Source organism: Lutra lutra, chromosome 3, assembly GCF_902655055.1.
Source record: "Lutra lutra chromosome 3, mLutLut1.2, whole genome shotgun sequence".
Classification (NCBI taxonomy): domain Eukaryota; kingdom Metazoa; phylum Chordata; class Mammalia; order Carnivora; family Mustelidae; genus Lutra; species Lutra lutra.
The window spans coordinates 88,917,731-88,937,987 of record NC_062280.1 but is presented as its reverse complement, the minus strand read 5'-3'; the positions used below and the strand labels follow the sequence as shown (position 1 = coordinate 88,937,987).

Sequence of the window (20,257 nt, the reverse complement as noted above, 5' to 3'; positions counted from 1 at the left end):
AGAGGCAAATTTTGCTGCACTGCCCTTCAGTATGAATAAGAAAGTATGACATGTTAAACAAAGATTTTCCTACATCTATAGATGTAGGAAAATGTAGGTAGCTAATCACCAATTGGGTCGCAGATTTAAAAAAAAAAAAAAAAAGTGGTGGTCTTAAGGATTCTGTGATGTATTATTTGTTTCCTTATGGGGGTGGGGCAAGGAGGAAAAAGCTTTTAAAAGCCTGGCTACTACTTATTTTGTAGGATGGTTAAAGCAGAGTCCTCTTTCAAAGAGGATCCTCTATTAACTTCCTGATTTGATTTTACATCCTGAAATCTAATTTCGTGAGCAGATAGCCCTCCCTAGACATCTCAGAGAACACCCCAGTTGGGGGAATGATTAATGCCACAGCCATGAGGGAACTGTCTGCCAGGCTCTTTTCCTTTGCAGCACTGGAAAAGAAGTTTGCAACTACTACATTGCAAGTATGTTGGGCAGTTGTGAATGAGAGCAATGTAATCTTTCTTTACTCTGATACCTATGTTTAAAAAACTGCATTGTAATCTACATTAAACCTTTATAAAGACAGGCCACTTTAGTTGGAGTTTATTGGGGTAACAACTTCCTAAATACATTTCACTACCCTAGGCTTAGTAGACTGACAAAAAGGAAAGAAGCAGACTGTGTGTGTGTGATATTTTAAAGGTGGGGGGAGATGCCAGAATTGCAGGAAGAAACATACTCTTAAAGATTATTACCATGGTGTCTACCAGAGTGAGAAGTAGGTGGCCTGCTAGTCTGAGATATAAATTCTCTGAGGCAGAACATAGAATTTTACTACCTAAATGTAATAAGATGTATTGTGCTATCAGCAAGGCCAGGAGCTCTGTGTGATTAAAATAAAAAAAGATCCAAGTATCTGCCTTTAACTACCATTTAATGATAATGATTTTTGTCTTTAGCATTTATATTGGAAGTCAAGAAAGAGGCAAGCTGCAGGCTATCTAATAATAATATGAATAATAATCACTGGCAATTGCCCTTCTCTTCCTCCTTAGTTCTTATAGTCTCTGCTTATTCACAGAGAGTCCTTTTCCTTCATCTCAGTTTATACGGTAATCAAAATATTAGTTTAAAAATTGCATTATACCCCACATGCCCATGCTGTAGATTTACAGTAGGACAGAGTCAGAAAGGGGTGCTATGGGCCAATCTCTTTTACATGTTATCTTACTTATTTTTCACATTCATCCTTTCAGGTACAAATTGCCACCCCTTTACTTTTACAGGCTTTATCAGCTTATAATACATGTAGTCTCATAACCAGTGGTGACCTGGAATTGGCTCAGACCAGCAATGAAAGCCAGTCATTAAATATTGAGGATTTTAGTTAATGCCAGGAAATGGACCACAGGGGATATTCACATCATGAAAATCAACAAAGGCTAAAAACAGGGCTCCATTCGTCCCATTACCCCACTACTCTCTTGGGGAGAGAAAATTATTTTCCTCAGACCAGACCCTTCTGAGTTCTTAGCTGAGACCCTTGTAATAAAAGACAGCTTACCAGGAGGGGAAAAAACGCACAGGTTATTAGGATGCATAGTCCTTGTACACATGGGAGACAAAACATGGGGGAGAAAGGACCCCTGCCCACCCCCCCAATGATGACTTAGAATTCAGGCTTAAATCCTATCTGAATAAGGAAAGGAGAGGAGGATGTAGGCCACTTAGGGGAGAGCATGTGATTTTTAGGAAAGGCGACAGAGCCCTTAGAAGAATGGATAAAAGATAGAATAGGTTGTGACAAAGCAGTCTGAGTGTGATGTTGACTTTTGGTCTCTTCTCCTTTGACAAGACTCAATCTCCCCTGGTTGATGAAACTCCTAGATAGGTGATTTTATGGCTACTGAGTTCCTTTTGAAAAATCTCTCTTCAAGCGGATAGGGGAGTTCAGAGAGACCCTCTCACTGCACTTGCTGTTTTTCAAGTGCCTATAACTCAAGATAATCAGTCTACCACAGCGACATATTTTGGGGTGACATTCTGCTACCCTTCACCTCTGAGAGCAAGTTTACCACTCACTCCTGCCAGATTACTGAATTTCAGAGATTAAAGCACAGTTTGCACTCTGCAGAAAATACAGGCTCATTCCTTTCTCCAGCTTCAGAGGGTTTTTGAATTCCTAGGGAATTAAGAATTAATTCTGGGCTTCCTGCCACAAGTGTGCCCTGCACATTTAGTCCCTCCCACCTTGATTCTTTGTTTCGGTTTCTTCTTCCATATTTCAAATGTATTTCCTTCCTCATTTAATGAAAACTTCTTGAGAATGGAAATTCTCTTACCTATTCTGTGTTTTGCCATTGATGCCTGCCGGGATACTTACTAGAATAATAAAACTGAGCTAGAATATGGTAGATGAAATTGCCAGAAAATAGGTAAAGATGTAATGTTGGCTTTGATTATTGCCAAGTTTATTTGTCTACTTAAAATGTCATCACAAATACAGTCACATTTTATACACTTTGATTTGGTGTACAGATTATAACTATATTTAAAAACTGAATTTATAAGCATTTTAATTTCTAGCCTCAAAGAATAGTAGCCATGTTTTACTATAGATACTACTGTGAGCTACAGGTATACAAGTATAATGTTCAAACAGTCTTAATTTTCAAAATAAAGAAGAAAAAAAATAACATCTTAGGTTCTAAAATAGAGATAAAGAAAAATAAAGAAGTAGGCAGTCTCTGTTACCCTCTGAACAAAAATGAAATTAGAGAAATTAAGCAATGACAAGTTAAAAAGAGTCCTGAAGTATTACTTTTGGTTCTAAAGAAGCATGATTTTATATAATTTCTAAAACATTACAAAGACTCATTTAGAAATGTCTAGTTGCTAATGCTGATGTATGAAAAATTACACACACACACACACACACACACACACACACACACACACAAACAAACCTAATAGAGTTTATGCGCCTTTTCAATTTCAGGGGAGCTTATGGTCATGACCTAGGAAAACGTCCTTGGATTACAGGAGATGAGACTATTGTAGGCCTTATGAATGACATTGTAGGTAAGTACAAAATGGATTTTTCTCAAAGGAATCATAAAAGCATTATCATTTAGATATAAACCTGGATTTTAAAGTCAAAATCTTATAGAAGAACATCCTGGTTTTCTATTTTTACCTGTAACAGTAAAGAAAGAATGAACATACTATTAATTGAAACTTGAAGACTATAGGGAACATAACTGGGTTATTTGGCACAAAAATAAAATATTTAATTATGTTTTCTTGCATATTTTAAAACTAATATGTAGTCCCCAATAAAGAGCACATGTATTGTGTTTATTTATAATTAAACTGATTTTTTTAGCATTTTTTATTTATATATTTGACTGAGATTACAAGTAGGCAGAGAGGCAGGCAGGGAGGGTGGGGAAGCAGGCTTCCCACTGAGCAGAGAGCTCCACGAAGGCTGATCCCAGGACCCTGAGATCATGACCCAAGCCGAAGGCAGAGGCTTAACCCACTGAGCCACCCAGGCACCCCAAACTGATTTCTTAAAAATCAACTTAAATGAATTTTATAACATTTCATTATATGATAAATACTAATCTTTATGTGATAAAATCCTAAAACACCAATCAGGTTTTGGCTCATTTCAATGTAACCCACAGTGACTAATTCTAAAATTAAGCTGAGAATTGTTAGAAATAATATGGTTTTTGATATTCTTTGGTTTATAATGTGTTTTCCAAAGTGATTTATATATACTCTAGGTAGAATTTAAGATAGTTTTAGATGGCAAATGTGTTAACATTTAAAAAAGAAAAGTAACTTAATTGGGTTGAATACTGAGGTTTGCTTGAAATCTTATATGATATTCAGGGTATTGAAAAAAATTAACGATATTTCAGCAGTTGGAGTGGGGTCTGTTTAGAGGACTTTGGGAAATCCCAACTTTCATAATGCTTTTTCAAACCTCAATCCTTTATTGCTTCATCCCAATTGCATCTTGGTCAGAAGACAATAATCAACGTGAGCTGGGAGAAAGTGGAATTAGAGTGAGGACAGTAGGACTTACATCCAGAAAGAATTAGAGTAACAACATGAAACCATGAAACATGAAACCATGACAAACCGTGAAAACCTGAGAAATACCTTGTTTATTCAGAAATGATTTTTGAACTTCTGCTGTATGTCAGGATTTGTGGTGTAGGACCCGAGGATAAAATGATGAGTAAGTAAAATAGTAATCCTCATCGTCTTTATCCCATGGGATATCCTCATGGGACTCCCATACATACATGTAAAATTAATATATACATATAATCATATAACACAGAGAAATTAAAAAAAAAATCATTGGCATTAGTGCTTCAAAAGAGGGAATGGTGGAGGGGACTGAACATAAGCATTTAAGTACTCTATATTTTTTTCCCTGAATTCTCACTAAACAACTCTTACTGTATTTAAAAAAAAAAACAAAAAAAAACAAAAAAACATAAATCCCAAAGAACAAATAGAGCAAAGTAGATGATGGGAGCATTTTGGGAGTTTGATAACAAGTGGTTAAGTGGTAACTGCTTTTGTGGGGGAAAAAAAAAAGTAAATCAAATCTTTATCTCCCAATGGAAAGAAAATGGAAAGCCACCCACTTTACACCGCAGAACCTTCAAAAGTCTGGAAATTACAATAACCGTCTCTAGAAGTGGGAGTAAAATAGGAATAAAAAAGAGAGATGTGTTGAAAGTCTGTTTAAAATTCAGATAGAATGCCAGCTCCCTTTGCCCGTTTTATGCTGCCAGGTGAATCTTTCTCCCCAGATGACTGGGTGAGTCCCTGGAGAAGGGAGATGAAGGCTCCCAAGGGAGGATATGTGTACTATATTAGTCTGCTCAGGCTGTCATAACCAAATACCACAGACTGGGTGGTTTCAACAACAGACGTTTGTTCACAGTTCTGGATGGAGGCCAGAAGTCAGAGATCCGAGGGTTGGTTAGTGGTTGGACACTGTTCCTGGGTTGTACATGGTTGCTTTCTGTGTCATCACCTGGCCTTTCCTCTGTTCACACTCAGAGACAAAGAGAACTGTGGTGTCTCTCTTCTTACAAAGACACCAGTCCTGTTGGATTAAGACCTCTCACCCTTAAAACTTCAATTAACCTTTATTGCCTCCTATAGGGCTTATCTCCAAATACAGTCGCATTGGGGTTGGGATTTTAATATATGAATTTCAGCAGGACACAGTTTAGTCTATAACATATTCCTTGGTGAAAACAAAAGAATTAAATGTTTATCCACTTCTGTTCTAATTGAGTATCCAGTATCTATGCAGGAAACTGGAACAGTTTTCTCTGTGATGTTTGGATAACCTTAAAGATTCTTTTTTTTTTTTTTTAAGATTTTATTTATTTATTTGACAGACAGAGACAAGTAGGCAGAGAGGTAGGCAGAGAGAGGGAGGAAAGGAAACAGGCTCCGCTATGAGCAGAGAGCCCCATGCAGGGCTTGATCCCAAGACCCTGGGATCTGGACTTGAGCCAAAGGCAGAGGCTTTAACCCACTGAGACACCCAGGGGCCCCAACCTAAACATTCTAAAGTTTTCCCTGTACAATGGCTCAGTAGGGTCCCCTCACAACAAACCCCACCACAGGCACAGTGGAAAAACCTGCTCATGTGTATTATCAAGATGCTAGAAATAGAATTGCTGAAGAATGTTATTAGTATTATTATTAAGCCTACTTCTCCCTGGGTACAAAAAAATCATAAAGGGCTAGATACATGCATTTCAGCTTTTAAAATGTTGTAATGTGGACATAAATTTGCTTTATGAAACTTGGGGTTGACCCTCCGAGAAGCAATAATCCCTAGTAGCTGTCTCCAGTAAACAAACCTTCATGCATAGCCACTTCTGGAGGACACGGGAATTTACAACTTGAAAGAGTGGAAAGTTCTCAGACAGCCTGATTACAAACCTTATAAGCAAATCCACAGTAACGTTTGCATCTGCTTAATCAGTTAGACGGAACATGGATGGCGGTTCGGAGATCATCATGAATCCTCTTACTGAACACTAAGCAGCTTGGGGCCCTGTCATCTCTTGGCAAAATTTTTGAAATTAAATTAAAATTAGATGCAGAGGAATGTTGGTAATGAACATGGGCCTCCTGTATTTGATTTACAGGGAGTGGATAATGTAGACAACGCTTCCCAGTATAATCTGGAACAAAGGTTTTAATCTTTTTTTTTTTTCCTAAGAGAGAGTTAAGATTTTGTCTTATTTCCTATCTATGAGACTTGAGGTGAGTTAGTTCATCTCTTTGGATGCCAGTTTCCTCACTGATAAATATGGACAATTAAAGTAGATTAAGTTATTGTGTGGCTGTGAAGAAGATGTGAAAAAAATACAAGTAACATATTTAGAAGTCTTGGCACATAGTAATGACTCAGTAAACATCCGCGTGCCAGGCATTGAGGTAAGAAGGTCCTACTTGTATTTAACTAAGTCACACCTTTTGGTAAAGCAAAAAAATCTGTTCAATAAATAAACAAGCAGGAAGGCACTCTACAGATGAGAACCCTGGCTCATACCCATCTTGGATGAAGTGATTCAAATCTTGACATTTACTGCAGTGAATTGTAGATGATCTTCTAAAGTAAAGACTCTTCAAATCTTGATAAGCTTTCAGGAAGTTTTTAAAAATTTTTGCCCTGTGATGCTTATAGTTCTCAATGTTTCAACAGTAATTAAAAAAAAAAAAAAAAAAAAAAAAAAAAAAAAAACTCTTAGGAAAAAGAAAAAGAACAAAGGAAAGTAACTTGGGAGAATTTGTTTGCTTAATTTCTTTTTTATTTTCTTATGGGATGCTGATGATACTGAGATCTCTTACAAGAACAGCTCTTGGTTTCAGAAATGCAATTTGTACCAAAAGAGATAGTTCAAATAGATAAATTTTCCTTTAAAAGTATGCTAAAAATCAGTTTGATGGGTGGTGTTTTGGTGTTAGGAACCCTTGATTCTTTAGTGTCCATAGGTTATATTTGAAATAAACATTTGCATTAATGTCCTGAAACTTTAATATTTGCATCGTCCTCAGATAGAGCTGTGTACATATGCACACACATTAAATAGACTGACCGTCTCCTTCACAAAGTTCAGTTGCAAGTGAGGTGAGCGTTTCATGAAGTGCTTGGTTGAATTTGGAGTGTTCTAAGATGAGATCATTTTTGTGCATGGTAGCAGACAAATTATTCAAGTCAGCGAGGGATTATTTACAAAGAATTGATCTGAGTGTTAGTATGCCACTGAAAGTGAGGGAGTAGGTAGCACAGGGTCAAGTGTATGTCTACCTTAATTGAGCCTAGCACATCTGGTTCATTACATTCTTTGATCCAAAACGAACAGTGTATTGTTTGGAGGACTAAAATTTTCAAGGAATGTGCAATTATTTGAGTCAGATGCAGTTGTAAAGCAAAAAACAGGATGTCCAGCCTTCATTACAAAGTTTCCTTCCCTTCCTGCCTCTCCGAGTTATTTGTTTTCATTTTGGGGTAACTCACGTATGAATTCTTCTTTCTTCTCATTACGTTCCTTCAAATGCTTCTCTTTCTATGAATTCTGCTCTCTTTATAAAATTGGTTTTCCTTCCTTTTCTCCTTTCACTTTCTCTGCCAAAATATTTTTTGGAATAAGTGGTTCTCAGAAAAGATGCACGTGGAGAGCTAACGAATTTAAGGGTGATATTAGATTAGATATCTTAGATAATGCTTCGTTTTAGAGATAACAGGATAAATTCATACCATAATGCAAAGAAATAAATATAGTAAAGCTGGCAGCATTTCTTCTACATGTTTCCAAAAGATTTTCGTATTGTAGGAGAAGACATATGCCACCGTATGCTACATAAGGTTATCATATTCCTATCTCTTGTATGTCTAGGACAAAGTTTCTTTAGTGCTAGGAATATAGGATGAGCTTGGTCTCACTGTGCCTTGACTTTAGACACTGTTCACCTTACAAGGACCAGAGATACAGCCTCTAACTGATTGTTTACCAACATTGCACATCAAATGGAGAAATCCATCTATTAAATGAAACCTGAAGTTTTTCTCGACTAGATGGCTATGTTGAAATAGAAATTCCTAAGTTATACACTTATCTGCAGTGGCCTGCCTTCAAGTGGACTTACCCTGAAGTCTCCCTGACACTAGATTAATCATGTTACTTGCTGTCTCTTCCTCTAAAATGGAACTCTTAAGAGAACTATCTCTTTGGATATGAAATACAGGACTTGTATTACACATTTTCCCTAACGCCTCGCACAGTTTTACAAACAATGGCACAAAACCTATTTTTCTCAGTGATAGTTAAAGAGATTTTCCTATTATTCAGGTCTAAATGCTTTTGCGAGACATTGTAAGAACTAAAAATATGAAAGTATTGTTGTTGTTAAACTCTGAGTTCTTAAGTATCCAGTGTATGCTTTGTCTTTGGGTCTATTTCTAGTATGCAAGCCCTCATTACTAAGAATTAGATCAAATTACGGTTGTGTAGTGGATATCTTAATTTTGCATGTGTTCCCCATCAGATAATACATATCTGTATTAATTATCTTGCATCTCAGTGTGTATGAATAAATCCCAGAGCTATTTAGGTCTTTGTGTTTTGCTTTCTAGCTCTTTTGTCTTAGAAACGATTATATATCTCACTGTAATAATAGTGAAGTATGTTTGGCAAACTAGCTCTCTTATTAAAGGTGCATTTTAATTGGGTATTAGAAACAACTAGCTTTAAAAATGTGATTGGCCCTGCTTTCTTTTGAGATACACTTACCACAAAAATGTACTCTATGGGAATTTGGAAAACTACCTGATAATAGGAGAAATCATTTTTATTTTATAGGAAAAAGCAAATGCATCATTATTTTGTTGCTATTATTTACTATATCAAAAAGTAAATATGATTTTAGCCAGCTGTGTGCATGTGAGTCCAGATATCGTTTGATAAAATGAGTCAAGTGGGAAAACTTCCATTTCTTTGAATGACACATCAAATATGTCCTTATCTCTAAAAGCATTAAGGATGAAGGAGTGAAGTCTCCCTACTTTGTTTTTCCAAGTAACTTCAGCACTAATAGAAAAATCTAAATTATGATGTGTTTACTTTGCAGGAGCCAATGAGAAAGAAATTGCCCTAATGAATGGTTTGACTGTTAATTTACATCTTCTACTGGTAAGTATCCTTTCCCACCAATATTTAGTATACACTCATTTGTAGAATCTGACATTTTTCTATCTTTAATTCATGAGCATCTGGTGGTTTACTTATTTAAAAATAAGTTGTGAGGTTATTTTCATTTTTACCAGGAAATGCTGGACTATGATGGAAGGGCTTCTTCATAATCATGGGAGAGTTGACTCTTGCAAAGAGAGCTAGAATAATGAACAGTTCTTATCTCAGAATACAAGGAATAAAAGTCACAGTGGGTTAAAAGCAAAACTGCTTGCCAGCACACAAAATGATGTACAAATGCTAGCAAACACTGAGCTCTTCAGAAAGATAGTTTGCCAGTATGCTGGACTTCAGCAGGGTTGGATTCTGGATCAGTTATATTTTTATAGACAAATTTTGGGGGAATAGGTTAAAAAAGATTTAGAATATAGAATGAAATTGGAGAAAAGGGATCTAATATCTTAAAAGAGTTACTGTATTTCAAGTGCTTCTTACTTCCTAAGTACTTAATAAATATGTATACCTTAAAATGTCAAATATATACTTGATTTGGAATATGGTGTCTATAGTAACCGCTTGAGGCTTTGAAAAAATTTTATTTCATTTTTAAGTGAGTTTTTGGAAACATGTCTATGTGACCAAAGCACACAATGAATATATTAATATTTTATTTTAATAAAAATGAAGACATGATTGTTAAATATCCCTAAGGGAACACGTTCACAGAGTATGTTAATCATGATGGTAAATAGCATAGTTTTAAGTTCAGATACCTCGGGGTCTGATTCCTAGCTAAGTTACTTCACATCTGACTTTGGACACAGTTTTGGTGATTTCTACGTCTTCATTTTCTCCGTTATGAAAATGAAGACAAAAATACCTACCTGAGGTGCCCCTGGGTGGCTCAGTAGGTTAAGCCTCTGCCTTCAGCTCAGGTCCTGATCTCAGAGTCCTGGGTTCGAGCCCTGCATCAGGCTCTCTGCTCAGCAGGGATCCTGCTTCCCCCTCTCTCTCTGCCTGCCTACTTGAGATCTCTCTCTGTCAAATAAATAAATAAAATCTTTAAAAAAAAATGCCTACCTGCTACATATATAAAAGGGTGAAATGTGGTAATATGTGAAAATTGCTTCAGCACGTTGGCTAGTGATCAACACTAAGTCAACAGTAGCAATCATTTCATTGTTACTGTTGGCAGGCAGTGTTTATTCTCTAGGAACTGTGGGGGGAAAGGAAGGGCTCCCTTGAACAAATGAGCTATTTCTTCCTGGTGCCTCTAGAAATGTCAAATGTTTCATGTTAGGGCTGAGGCCCTTCCAGTTAGACCTAAGATAAAATCCCATAAAATAATAAGGCAGTGGAAATATTATGTACCAGAAACCAAATCAGCAGCATAAGACGAATCACCATAAATAAAATAAAATTTATATAGAACATGGTATTCAGTCTTACAATAGAGAAATTACCATTAAAAGCATTGGAAAGGTAATTTTTCAATTAAAATTTAAGTAAAGTTTGAGAATTTGTTTTTATCTCATGTAGTCTCCGAAATTTGCTTTTCTATTGGTAAATATAATGAGCCAGTACCTTCTTTTATTTTATAATTCACTAGAAATAAGGCTAATTGGGAAAGAAACCCTTGACAGACATCTAGATGTGTCGTTGAGTCAGGCCTTTAAAATGCCAGGATTATAAAATGAAAGTATGGTATAAACTGAACAAATGTATAAATTGTACATTAATGGTTTTCTCAATAAATCCATTTCATTGCAGTTATCCTTTTTTAAGCCTACACCAAAACGCTATAAAATTCTTCTGGAAGCCAAAGCCTTCCCTTCAGATCATGTAAGGATTCTTCCAATTATATTTATATTCTTTCTATTCTTCCTAGAGAGCACACCATTGCCTGTGTTGAACAGTTTATTCTCTAGTCTTTTTCCAAGTAACCTTACAATAAAAAGATCTGTCAAATGCTTTTGATTAGGTGTTTTTAAAATATAGATTGTAGCTGTATTTTTTTTTTTTTGTCCAAGTAAAACATGTGTTAGGGGAGGAAAGGATTGAATAGGAGCATTGATCTATTAGTCTTTTTAAAAACATTGAGCGAGCTGCTGGTTTAAATCAAGTGTAGTTATAAATGTTTTATTAATTCTTGTTGCTGTTTTACTTTATGAAGTCAAATCAATACATACCCTAGTGCTTAACCCTTTAGCTATATAGAATAAGAATAAAACTTTAATTTGTCCATACCATGCTAGCATAATTATTGGTGCTTTATTATTGAAAAAAACATTGATTAAGGATTAAAAATATTTCTTGCGATTCATTGTCTTGCTTCTTTAAGAAACTTGATCATTCCAGACATAGACATGGATAAAATTGCATATTTCATTTTTAGTGTTAGAGAGAAATTTGATTTCTGTCTTTCTATTATCACTGTTAACCGTTAAACTCTACATCATTTAATTGTGTCCAAATCAATAGCCATTACTTTACTGAAAAGGATCAAAACCCTGATGTTGAGAAAGAATTCAGGGTCCCTAAATTTCTTGTTCCCATTCATATATTGTACTGTTGGTGAAGGGAACTTTCTGATGTTCTTTCCTTTTACTAGCTTACTCTTTTGGGGGTAAGCCCTTCCTATAAGCTAGTTCAAATGTAACAAGTCCACACTACTCACTCTTGTTATTTTGTAAACTCCAGTTTTGACTTAAATTAGGAGATTTAATATCTTCTACAGATCTCTTAGAACTCCCTGAAGCCTAGATGGCCCCTGTGCTTCCATCCAATTTCTAAGATACAGTGTTTCAAGGAATGTTCTGATTCCTGCATATAAATTAAATTAAGCAGTTCTTTTCTGGTGTATTCTTTTCAGTCACTTTTAACCTTGACCTTAGATTTAATACAATAATATGCTTTTATTGTTATTTTATTATCTCTTTCAGAGTTACTTCAATGTACTTCTGTGCATTGGATTTGACTTAATAAATCATTCTTCTTTTCCAGTACGCTATTGAGTCACAGCTTCAATTTCATGGACTTAACATTGAGAAAAGTATGAGGATTATAAAGCCAAGAGAGGTATATGAGAAAGAGAAATAAATATTCATTCTGTTTCTATTTAGTATTGATTTTTTTCTTCATTTTCCTCAGAAGTTTATTATCCCCATTACTTTAATGGAACTTTCAAGAACATATAAAAGATGTATACTTGTATTACTGCTAGCTCATTTTGCTTAAAATGGAGAATTAACTTGGAAGTATATGTATTTTCATTTTTCGAGGGGTAGTCATAAGCAAACTATTTTCCTATGAATACCACTGGAGTTTGCCATATTCTTTAGTGGGATGGAAAGGGATGGCAAATTGCCTATGTCATGTTCAATTTCAAATACCATTGCCTTTGGATACCTTTAAAATGATATTTGTTGAAATTGAATGATGCCTATCTTTTATATCTCTTTTTAATCTAAGTATCAAATATTTTCCTTTGTGCTTGGATGGGGTGGGGGTGTGGAAAGGGATGCAGTGTAGCAGAAAGAGCTTGGGCTTTCTGGCCTGGCTATTAGACCCCATAGAAGTCCCAGGCTCAGCAACTTACTGGGTAAGGGACTTCAAGAAAGTTACCTTATCTCTCTGGAATTCCTTCATATTTAAACAGGTAACAAAGGAAGCACCTAATCAGGGTTGACGTATGTTCAAGATCTAAAATAATTGTTCACTTTCCATTAATAGAGATGTAAGGCCAAGTTGTACAGACTTTGACATACCAACCCTGCAGCTTATGTAATTTGGCACCACGAGATCCACACAGAATAAATTGTAGACTTCACAAATGATGCTCCCAGGCTGTTAAGCCAATGTTTGAACAATTATTTCTTTCAACCCAGAATACTTTGAGAAATTAAAATCCACTCCATTTAGTTCTATTTGCCAACATGCAGTCAATTAATGGGATAGAAAGTTCTCATGCCTGTGACAGGGTATCTATTTCATGTGTCATATATAAATTGATAATTTCTAACAAAAATGAAGATAGCCACTAATTTATCAGAAGTTCTAATGTTGAAAGAGGTAAGTGTTATGGAACCTCATGATTTAATCATAAATCTTGAGAGCATTCTTTAGCATTACTAGATTAGAGCAGGTCAGCATCAGAGAGAACCATATTCTACCATTAAGCCGTACATTTCTTTTTTGCTTTATACTGATTCTTTAAATAAATAATTAGTATATATAGTACTTCATCTTCTGCTCTTTGAAATTATGGTGGACAAACCATTTTAGATTTTTTTTAAGAAAAAAAAAGAGTTTTGGATTTCCGGGCGCCTGGGTGGCTCAGTGGGTTAAGCCGCTGCCTTCAGCTCAGGTCATGATCTCAGGGTCCTGGGATCGAGGCCCACATCGGGCTCTCTGCTCAGCAGGGAGCCTGCTTCCCTCTCTCTCTCTCTCTCTCTGCCTGCCTCTCCGTCTACTTGTGATCTCTCTCTGTCAAATAAATAAATAAAATCTTTAAAAGAAAAAAGAGTTTTGGATTTCCATGTTACTATTTTTACTTGGTATTTGTCTTAGAATTACTGAGATCCTTCTCTTTACTTATAAAATATGTATCAGCTAATAATTTAAAGATTTCAGTTTTGTAAATAAGTTCCAGACTTCTAATAGAAACTAAAGTATGTGCTATATTTGTGAGACACAGTACTTGATAAATAGCAAGAATTGCCAAAAACTAAAAATAACTGAAGGAAAATTTATGAATACCTTAATGAGCTTCCTTCAAATATTAATGGAGTAAATGATGCTTTGACCTCAAAAATTATGTCAGATTTAGCACTGGAGAAAATTTATAAAAACTTTGTAAATGGATAAGAATGATTAAGATATAAGGAGATACTTTGTGTTTAGCTGATTGCTTTTTGCTCTAGTTGTTTGCAAGACCAAGTTTAAATTCACTCAGAATTTCCACTGAGTAACCGATCATTAGTCTGAGCTGGGGAGAAGTGGAAAAATTAACCATGATAATACTGAGTTTTACTGATATTTCCCTTCATTTTTGGAGCTTGATTTTTAGACTGGTGTGGAGGAGAGTTTCCCCTTGGTTAGGTTATACTCAGGTGAAAGTTACATGTTTTTTATCCTGGAAAACATAACGTGATAGAGTAATAATTTCCAAGAAAATTTTACCATTTAATATTTCAGGGGCTTCTCATATTTCCTGGTATTTTATTGGATGGGAATAAGGAGAAAACAATTTGTAGGCATGCAAAGAGTAAAGATTAATTGAAAAACTAAAGAATAAAGCAAGTAGGGTTTTGCAAAGACAATATTTTTTTTTACTATTTTGTTATCATTTCTTATAATAACAAAAGGCATGCTGAAACGCTCTCACCAGACTTTTGAAGACCATTAATTGGGGGGGGGGGGGACCTCTTCTTTGATTGTTCTTATGTGGGCAAGAACTCAAGGTGAATTTTAGATTGGGAAATATGATGTGACAAATTTGTTATTGTGGATTAGGTGTAACTTGTGCCTGACTCAACTTTAGGGTGAAGAAACACTGAGAACAGAGGATATTCTTGAAGTAATTGAGAAGGAAGGAGACTCGATTGCAGTGATCCTGTTCAGTGGGCTGCATTTTTACACTGGACAGCTCTTTAATATACCTGCCATCACAAAAGCTGGACAAGCAAAGGTATGCACACCATTTCCCCATCCCACCTTGCCCCGAACATCACTCTACTGAGTAGTCGTCTAACTGCACTTCTAGTGAAATAACCTTTGTGTGTGTGTCTTTGTAAAGCTATTTAAAGAGTTTAAAAAAAAAAAAAAAGTAAGACTTGCATTAAAAAAAAAATATATGTACTCTTTTGCTTTAGGGATCTCTATTTAAACCTTTTCTTTGTCACTTCTGTTGTCTCACTTCTTCATTACCATCTGCTATCCCAAAGTTTGCCTCTAATCAGCAAGACAGGTGAGCTTCCTACAAGGTGATGTCATTGGTACTGAGTTAGTCCTTCAGCAGGCATGAGACAGAATACTTCGGATAATAACTGCATAGGCCAGCACTTTTAGAAGCACAACTCTGGGACTTTGTCGTACTCATTCTCAATGTAGTTCAGTTCTCACTTAAACTTAGGGGCTTGAAGAAAGGGAGATGCAGAATAAAAGTTAACAATAGATCGCATTTGACACAGTGTACTTTTAGAAAAGCCACTTTGTTCTTAAGACTTGAGAAATTATGATCCTGCCAATAATGAGAGTTTTTTCCTACATTTTTCCAAGTCACATATAACATCGTTTACTATTTTGAAATTGTGTCTCTTTATGTATGTTTGTAAAAAAAAAAAAAAAGAAAAAATTATTTTTAGTTTTTGTTTGCCTAAAAAAAAGAAATTAGAGTAATAATATTCAGCAGCTATAATTTGTATTTAAAATCCTTAAATATCAGTTCTATTTGGTTCAACAATGAAATTATGCATTTAAAAAGGTGACAATGGAATTTTGTTCTGAACATTAATAAGTTACGGGATTAATATATGTGTGAGGTCTCGTTAATATATTCAGTTATTGAAGCTAATGAATAGAACTAATGAAAAGAAATTTAGCACTGTTATCAGCAGTCTCTAGGAATTTCCAGCCATGACTTCTAACTGGTTTGATGGATAAGTGTGAAAGTGGTGCATTACAAAAGATATGAAGATAATGTCTTCTTAATTTCGGCATTAAATGTTAAACACCAAAATAAACGGAGGTCAATAAAAAATTATATTTTAAAATGTTATGCAAGTAATCAGCAGTCCCTGGTCCCCTTAGTATACATGCATGTCTCATTAACCTTCAATGAAATGAGACAGGAAGATAGAAGACAGACCATGGGTTTTGGAATCACAGTCTGAGGTTTAAATCTTGGCTGGGTCATTGAATTGTTATATGATCTCAGGCAAGTTACTTGACTTTTCTAAGCCTCTTCTCACAAGTGTTAATTTGGGATAGCTGGACCCATTTCATGAATTCAGTGTTGAGAAGGAAGACTGTAAAATATGTGCTGTGTTGCACACATTCTGCTTCCATGATGGCTCCTTTACACCTTGCACTGTCCTCAACAAACATGAAGTTATGGAAAGTGGCTCAGATAGACATTTTATTTCCAATTGAAAAGCAAAATAAATTTGTTTACCTAGGTGCTGTATGTAATTCTCATTCCTAAGTACTTTGCTAAAACATTCTCTCAATATTTTTCAGGCTTGCTTTTACTTAAAAAGTATAATAAATGCCTACCATGTGACACTCTGATTAAGCCTTCAGTCAGATGAAGGTAAGAATGAGCAGTTCCATCTCAGTGTAACTGCACAGAACTGATGGATACTATGGGAGTAAAATTGGGATTGAGTAGACTTCAATTTAACCGTTATCAAAATTATTCTAATGCTCATTTATACTCTGGCTAGACAGTTTCTCCCATTCCCAATGGAAGGTTGAGAGAAGTGATTTTAAACTGTAGATTTACATAGCTCTCTTGGGTGGTCTGTGCAGATAAAGCTGAAGAGAAAGAAAAATTAAAGGTGTCAATCTAAAAAGAGGAAATTCTAGGGGAAAAAAGGTATTAAACATCACTGTTAGAAATTGCTAAATAAGATAATAAAAAAAAGTTTCTGGAAATGAAGTATGGCAGGAACCAAATTGATACTGAGAAGGAGCAGAGAAAGTCAACAAGAATAGTTGTTTATTTCATAATCATGTAAAAGGGAAGTGGGGACAGGAATTTTAAAAAAATATATTAACTAAAGAAATGTACGTATTATACCAAAAAGAGTGCAAATCATAAATAAGTGGTTTGATGAATTATTTTGAACCTGTATAGCCATCACCCACATTAAGAAACTTCTAGAACATTTATGCTGCTCAGAATCCTCAGTGTGCCTTCTCTAAAATACTGTTACCTCCCCTCCAAAGGTACCACTCCTTCCTCTAGCCATATATGTTAACTTTGTCCATCTATAAATGTGTTAATATGTATCTTTGTATCTGTCTTACTGGCTCATTATTACGTTTCTGAGATTCTTTCATGTAGTATGTAGCGGTAATTTTGTGGGGGTTTTTGGTAGCAGTAGTTTCGTTTTTCTTTTCAGTTCAGTGTATTGTTTCAGTGTATGAAATCGATTGCAATTCATTTTTGTTTTCCATTCTGATCAGGATAGGTATTTGGGGTTTCTTTCCATTTGAGGGCTACTGTAGTAAGCGTGACTCTGAATATTCTCAGACATTAGGTAAGCATTCACACCAGTTTCTGCTACATACATACTCAGGACTGGAAGTCTTGGAAATAGGTATACATACATCTAGTCCTAATTAATAGTACCAACTTTCTGAAGGGTTGTACCAATTTGGTATATACTCCCATCAGCATGTATGAGAGCATCTGTCGCTCCACATCCTCACCAATAGCCAATCTGATTAGTTTTAATTTGTACTACCCCTGACTATTGATGAGGTTGGAATTTTTCAAATGTGTTTTTTGCCTTCTGAGTGTCTTCTTTTAAGAAATACTTGTTCAAACGTCTTGCCCAATTTGCATTCAGTTTTCTGTCATTACTTGGCTATAGATGGTATAGAAGTGGATTTTGAAGCATAGAAAAATACAAGATTTCCAGTAATCATCTAAAAAGAAAAATTAATTAATCAAAAGAACAGTTTTAATTCATATAATGAATTTCAGATGCTGAGGCTTTTCTTAAATGAGAAGGCCTGAGATGGTAACAAGTAGGGCAGGCCAAGGAAAATTAAACATAGTGTCAAGTTATAAGGGAAGGTCAGCATAAGAAAAGAGATGTCAGTTTGAAGATACATTTTCATTTTTTGTCTTTGAAGCCATTTACTTTATTTAATATTTTTGGCTAACCCACTATTTCGGAAATCTGCCTCACTTCCCTATTTCTAAATTTTTCATATTCGATTAGTTCCTACTAATCATTTCTTCTTTTCTACACACACTGAATGTAGTTGCTCATCATTGTCCTTTGAATTATTATCCCTAAAGATTTTAACCATTTCCAAGATTCCACTCTTGTTGCCAAGTGAAAGCTACAGGGTACTCCCACACTCGAAAATGATTATTTGTGCTCATCTCCCTATTCTACCTGGAAATCCTACATCCACTCTGAAATCAGTAGGCTCTAGTTTTGTTTCCCCTAAAAGGACCCTAATATTTCATGCCCCCACCCTTCTGGACCTTTAGACTCAATTCTGACATTTTCCTCCTCTTTGCCTTTTCAACCAGTCACTTTTTAATCCCACCTTCTCAGGGTTGGTCTTTTCTTTAATATTCCTGAATTAATTAATGAAGTTTCTAAGCTTTAAAAACAAAATCCCGGTGAGAAATTGGGCAAAAGTTGGGGATTTCTTTTTCTCGCCATGAAAGATTTGAGTTAGGAGTCTGCTGGGATGCACTGAGCAGTTGAGTAATGTCTGAGTGGCATCTCTTGGGTTCTCTTGTTTTTTTCTCAGGCTTCTCACATCGTGGTCATAAGACAGTTGTCCCAAATCCAGATATCATGATTCTATTTAAGACAGAAGGAAGGAGAGAGAAGTAGCAGTGCAGCTTCATCTGTCCCTTTCATCCAAAGTGCAAAATTATTCCCAGAAAAAGCTAGCAGATTCCTGCTTATGATTCATTGCCTTCTGAAGTGGTAGCTTCAAAAGAGCATGAGTAAAGAAATTCTTAACCTTTATGGTATTATAGTAGAGACAGGCTAAGAAGAAGCGTTTGTTTAACCAACCCACAGTATTTATTACATTTCCCATTTTCACCCCCAAAGGGACATCGTTTCTAACTTGCTGCCTCTTTCCTCTTCCATCCCTTCCTAACTTTCCCCCCCTTTTTTCCCCTTCCTCCTTTATTTCTTTCTTGCTTTATATTTTATTTTTCACCTCATTTCACGAAACATTTGAAAATGAGTCACAGGAAATTGATTATAGACAGCATAAGGAAATATAAAGGGAGAGAATAATAGGAAAATCTCTGGATCATCTGGAGAAATGAATAGACTCCCCATAAATTATAATGTCTCAGCTTGGATTAAGATAAGAAGTAGGTAACAAATAGAAATTATTAAAAAAAAAGAAATTATTTTCAGTGGAAACTCTTGGTATATTAGGTAGATTAGGTCTTGGTAACTAACAAGTAAAGCTATAAATGCTTTCATTGTGATAGATGTTTATTTATTGTTCATGCAGCAGCCAGGAATCAGCTTTCTCCCATGAAATGATACCAGGTTTTCAATCACAATCACACAGGATTGTGTCCTGTGGCTTTCTGATTCAGCCAAAACAATGGAGTAAAAGGATGTGAAGGGGCATGCTAACTTCTTAAAGGTGTTGACTTAACCATGGCAAAATTTATTTTCACTCATATTCCTTTGACTAACACATGGACATTTCTGTGAAATGAAGTATATTTGTGTACTCAAGAATAATAGCTACTAGTTTTGCCACACCTGGAACTCAGATGTTTTGTCTTGCTGATGGAGCAGGATACTTACTTTGAGGTGTAGTGTAGCATATGCCTTAATAAAAAGTTTAGATAGTGGAGACAGAGTCAGACCTGGTCTTGAGTCCATGTCCCTTTCCTTAGTTTCTAGCATACTTTGGCTTAATTCACTTACTGATATGACTTTGTTTCTCCACCAATAACTGGGGAAGGTAAGGGTGCTTGTTTTCTAGGAGAATTAAACAAGATACTATTCCTAAAACATTTAGTATTTAGTGCATTGTAAGTAATCAGTAAATGTTTTAGCACTTAACCAATATATGAGAAAAAGACATATTGGAATATCCAATCTACCAGAAAAAGAAGTAATGGATCCTTAGGCAGAAAGTGAAATATACAGAATTATAAACTAAAGACTCTCACTGGATACTTCTGTACTAAAATATATTTTTAAAAAAATGATAATCTGAACAGCATGGCTAAAACTCAAGAGATTAGATTGAACTTTTAAAAGGTTTGGTAATGGACTAATAAAAATTTT

General features: G+C 35.4%; 1 protein-coding gene across 7 annotated transcripts in view; it reads left to right on the top strand.

The window, feature by feature from the left end:
- KYNU (kynureninase) overlaps positions 1 to 20,257 on the top strand; it is a 131,755-nt gene that overhangs the window by 52,425 nt on the left and 59,073 nt on the right. For all 7 annotated transcript variants that reach the window (XM_047722468.1, XM_047722467.1, XM_047722472.1 and 4 more), the window contains 5 exons: positions 2,984 to 3,066; positions 9,172 to 9,233; positions 11,004 to 11,075; positions 12,237 to 12,311; positions 14,776 to 14,922. In XM_047722468.1, the coding sequence (XP_047578424.1) occupies positions 2,984 to 3,066; positions 9,172 to 9,233; positions 11,004 to 11,075; positions 12,237 to 12,311; positions 14,776 to 14,922 (439 nt within the window). The remainder of the gene's footprint in view (positions 1 to 2,983; positions 3,067 to 9,171; positions 9,234 to 11,003; positions 11,076 to 12,236; positions 12,312 to 14,775; positions 14,923 to 20,257) is intronic.